Source organism: Cebus imitator, unplaced genomic scaffold (genome assembly GCF_001604975.1).
Source record: "Cebus imitator isolate Cc_AM_T3 unplaced genomic scaffold, Cebus_imitator-1.0 Scaffold375, whole genome shotgun sequence".
Lineage (NCBI taxonomy): Eukaryota > Metazoa > Chordata > Mammalia > Primates > Cebidae > Cebus > Cebus imitator.
In genome coordinates this window covers 1,286,954-1,291,412 of record NW_016107690.1, presented here as the reverse complement: position 1 = coordinate 1,291,412, position 4,459 = coordinate 1,286,954, and the positions used below count along the sequence as shown (strand labels likewise).

The 4,459-nt window shown below is 55.0% G+C and overlaps 1 protein-coding gene across 1 annotated transcript in view; it reads right to left on the bottom strand.

Annotated features, from left to right (window-relative positions):
* TLE2 (TLE family member 2, transcriptional corepressor) overlaps positions 1-4,459 on the bottom strand; it is a 38,702-nt gene that overhangs the window by 24,448 nt on the left and 9,795 nt on the right. Inside the window, exons 6-7 of the mRNA XM_037731023.1 lie at positions 3,272-3,394; positions 2,294-2,401 (exon numbers count right to left, since the gene is read on the bottom strand). Of these exons, the coding sequence (XP_037586951.1) occupies positions 2,294-2,401; positions 3,272-3,394 (231 nt within the window). The remainder of the gene's footprint in view (positions 1-2,293; positions 2,402-3,271; positions 3,395-4,459) is intronic.

Here is a 4,459-nt window from a genome sequence, read left to right as displayed (position 1 = left end):
TAGAGACGGGGTTTCACCATGTTGACCAGGATGGTCTCGATCTCTTGACCTCGTGATCCACCCGCCTCGGCCTCCCAAAGTGCTGGGATTACAGGCTTGAGCCACCGCGCCCGGCCTTAATTTTGTATTTTTAGTAGAGATGCGTTTCTCCATGTTGGTCAGGCTGGTCTCGAACTCCTGACCTCAGGTGATCCGCCCACCAGGGCCTCCCAAAGTGCTGGGATTACAGGCGTGAGACACTGCACCCAGCTGGACTTGTTTTTTCTGTTTTCTGTTTGTTTGTTTTTGAGACAGGGTCTCACTCTGTCACCCGTACTGGAGTGCGGTGTCAAGATCACAGCTCCCTGTGGCCTCCTGGGCTCAAGTGATCCTCCCACCTCAGCCTCCCAAGTAGCTGAAACCACAGCCATGCACCACCACACCCAGCTACATTTTTGTATTTTCCTGTAGACACGAGGTTTTGCCATGTTGCTCAGGCTGGTCTCAAACTCCTGGCACCAAATGATTGTGGTCAGGCCCCTGCCTCCGAGACCCCTATCTGCTCCCCAGGAGCTGGGGGAGGCAGCCCGGGGAATGACTGGGACTCTCAGGCCCTGTGCCCGTTTGCTCAGAGCAGAAGGGAAGGCTGCACGTGCCCAGATCCGGGATCCGGGAAGGACGTGGGTGCGGGGAGCAGGTGGACACTTCGTGGGGAAGGACTTTGAAGGACAGGGACTGCACGAGGGCCCTGTGTGACTCCCAGCCCTCTCAGGCCTCGGTTTACCCCTCCGTGTAATGGGGGGAGAGCCAGAGACCAGAATCATCCTTATCTCCTTCCTCAATCTCGATCCACAACGCCCATCGGTCTCTCAGCATGTGGGTCTCACCGATCTCTCTGCCGACCTCCACCCACTCCCCCACAGCCCTAACGGAGACCTCGTCCCCTCCCAGTCCCTTCCGTGGGCTCCTGGCCTCCAGCCTTCCCCCTCCAGGCAACCCTCCAAGCTGACCCCAGACGGATTTTCCTAAGACCTGTCACCACCTCTGCTCTGCAACTCTCTATGGCTCCCCATTGTCTTGGAAGAAAGGCCAAGCCCCAGTTCCATTCACTGATGTAGAAAACACGATCCTGGGTACCACGGCGGGGCGGGGTGGGACGGGGCACTGCTGACATGTTGGGCTGGAAACCAGAGGAACAAAAAAAGGCTGCAGCCTGGAAGACAAAATCCGCCCAGTGGGTGGGTTCTCCTGGACTCCCCTCCCATGCCCAGTTTTATTCTTTAAATGAAAATTACTTGCGTCCGGGCGCAGTGGCTCAGGCCTGTGATCCTAGCATGCTGGGAGGCCAAGGCGGGTGGATCACCTGAGGTCAGGAGTTTGAGACCAGCCTGGTCAACACGGTGAAACCTCATCTCCACTAAAAATACAAAAATTAGGCCGGGCGCAGTGGCTCACGCCTGTAATCCCAGCACTTTGGGAGGCCGAGGCGGGTGGATCACGAGGTCAAGAGATCGAGACCATCCTGGTCAACATGGTGAAACCCCGTCTCTACTAAAACTACAAAAAATTAGCTGGGCATGGTGGCGCGTGCCTGTAGTCCCAGCGACTCAGGAGGCTGAGGCAGGAGAATTGCCTGAACCCAGGAGGCGGAGGCTGCAGTGAGCCGAGATTGCGCCATTGCACTCCAGACTAGGCAACAGAACAAGACTCTGCCTCAGTCAATCAATCAATCAATCAGTCAGTCAATCAATTCACTGCCAAAAAGAAAGGCTTCTCTGAGAAACATCACTACCGGCCCGCACTGAGCCTGCCAGTCTCCTGAGACCAGACTGTCCCTGCCCCCGTAGGTGGGACAAGTGCTCCCCAGCTGGCCACAGCCCCATTCCCCGCATTTGGCCTGGCCCCTGGACACTAGACTTTGAAACGACAGGTGTGCAGCTGCTTGGCAAAGAGAGGAGGTCCCCGCCTCTAGGAGGTGGTCAGAGAAGGCTTCCTGTAGGAGGTAGCACTCTGTGTCTTGATGGAAAAACTGGTTTCTGAAACAGGGGTGTTCTAGGGAGAGAAAACAGCTGGACTAGAAGCAACAGGGCGGAAAACGGCTGTACGGGCCAGACGCCGCAGAGACGTCAAGAAACCAGAGTTAAGCCTTGCACTGTGGGATTGCTTCTGATTGGCCAGTACTCTGAGTAGTAGGGAGCTATGGAAGGCTCTAGAGTGAGAGAATCATGGCAGAGTTGGGCTCTGGAAGGTTCAAGGGCCCCAGCTGGCCTGGGTCATGCATTCCCACCCCAGTCCTGCACCTGCCCCTACTCACATAAGGTCCTGACAGCTCCTTCTCATCGGCTCTCTGCTTCCCACCACCACCGGGGCCACTGGGTCGCTCCTCCTCCACCAGACTCTCGGGGGGCGAGGGAGACACACTCTGCGAAGAGACGGGGGCCACAGGGAGAAAGGGTCAGGGCCCTGCGCTCCTAGATTGCACTGTGAACCCGCCGAGACTGACGGTCCCCCACTGTTATTAGGGTCTGCACCTCAAGCTTCCCATCTGGGAAATGGGAGCTTCCAAGGGCTGACTCAGTGCTAAGGTTTTGTTTTCTCTGAAACGGAGTCTCGCTCTGTCACCCAGGCTGGAATGCAGTGTCGCGATCTCAGCTCACTGCAACCTCCGCCTCCCTGGTTCAAGTGATTCTCCTGCCTCAGCCTCCCGAGTAGCTGGGATGACAGGCACCTGCCACCACACCCGGCTAATTTTTTGTATTTCTTAGTAGAGACGGGGTTTCTCCATATTGGTCAGGCTGGTCTCGAACTCCTGACCTCAGGTGATCCGCCCTCCTCGGCCTCCCAAAGTGCTGGGATTACAGGCGTGAGCCCCCGCACCCGATTGGACTTTTCTTTTTCTTTCTTTTTTTTTTTTTTTTTTTGAGATGGGTTCTCACTCTGTCACCCAGGCTGGAGTGCAGTGGCCCGATCTCAGCTCCCTGCAGCCTTGGGCTTCTGGGCTCAAGTGATCCTCCCACCTCAGCCTCCCCAGTAGCTGAAACCACAGCCATGGACCACCACAGCCAGCTACATTTTCGTATCTTTCTGTAGAGATGAGCTTTTGCCATGTTGCTCAGGCTGGTCTCAAACTCCTGGCCCCAAATGATTCTCCCACCTCTGCCTACCAAAGCGCTGGGATCACAGGCGTGAGCCACCACACCCAGGCGAGGTCTCATTCTGGCGCCCCCATCAGCTCAGAACCAGTGTCGGTCCCCCGAGAATACAAAGGGAGTCCGGGGTGCCACTCACTCACCCTGCTCGGGCCTCTCTCCGCTGGCAGATTGGGAATGAAAGAGAGAGAGAGGAAGAAAGAATGAGGCACTGGCGTCCACGGCGCCAGAGTCCAGCTGTCCAGTTTACACAGCCCCTCCCCCCGCCCTGCTCAGAGTCTCCCTATCCTTCCAACACCCTTCCAAGTGGCAGATTATCCCTCCCCTGCACTTAGATCAAGGCCCAGAGAGGGGTAGTGACTTCCCCAAGACACACAGCCCATCAGGGGTAAAGTTGAACCCAGGGCCTTGCAGCCATTCTCATTATTCCTCTCGAACTTTAAGAGATGGGGTCTTAGACAACAGATGCTGGAGAGGATGTGGAGAAACAGGAGCGCTTTTACACTGTTGATGGGAGCGTCCTTTAGTTCAACCACTGTGGAAGGCAGTGTGACGGCTCCTCAAGGGTCTAAAACTAGAAACACCACTTGGCCCAGCCATCCCTAAGGACTAGAAATCATGTTATTACACAGACGCATGCACGCATGTTTACTGCAGCACTGTTCACAATAGCAAAGACTTGGGACCAACCCCAATGCTCATCCATGACAGACTGGATAAAGAAAATGTGGCACATAGACACCGTGGAATACTACGCAGCCATAAAAAAGGATGAGTTCACGTCCTTTGCAGGGACATGGATGCAGACGGAAACCATCGTTCTCAGCAAACTAACACAGGAACTGAAAACCAAGCACTGCATGTTCTCACTCATAAGTGGGAGTTGAACAATGAGAACACATGGACACAGGGAGGGGAACATCACACACTGGGGCCTGTCGGGGGGTGGGAGGCAAGGGGAGGGATAGCATTAGGAGAAATACCTAATATAGATGACGGGGTGATGGGTGCAGCAAACCACCATGGCACGTGTGTACCTATGTAACAAACCTGCATGTTGTACACATGGACCCCAAAACTTAAAGTATAATAAAAAAAATTAAACAGGAAAACAAAGAGATGGGATCTTGCTCTGTTGCCCAGGCTGGAGTACAGTGGCCCCATCACAGCTCACTGCAGCCTCCACCTCCAGGGCCCAAGCAATCCTCTCACCTCAGCCTCCCGAGTATTTGGGAATACAGGTGTGTAACACCACACGCAGCTCATTTTTTTTTTTTTTTTGGGGGGGATGGAGTTTCGCTCTTCTTACCCAGGCTGGAGTGCAATGGTGC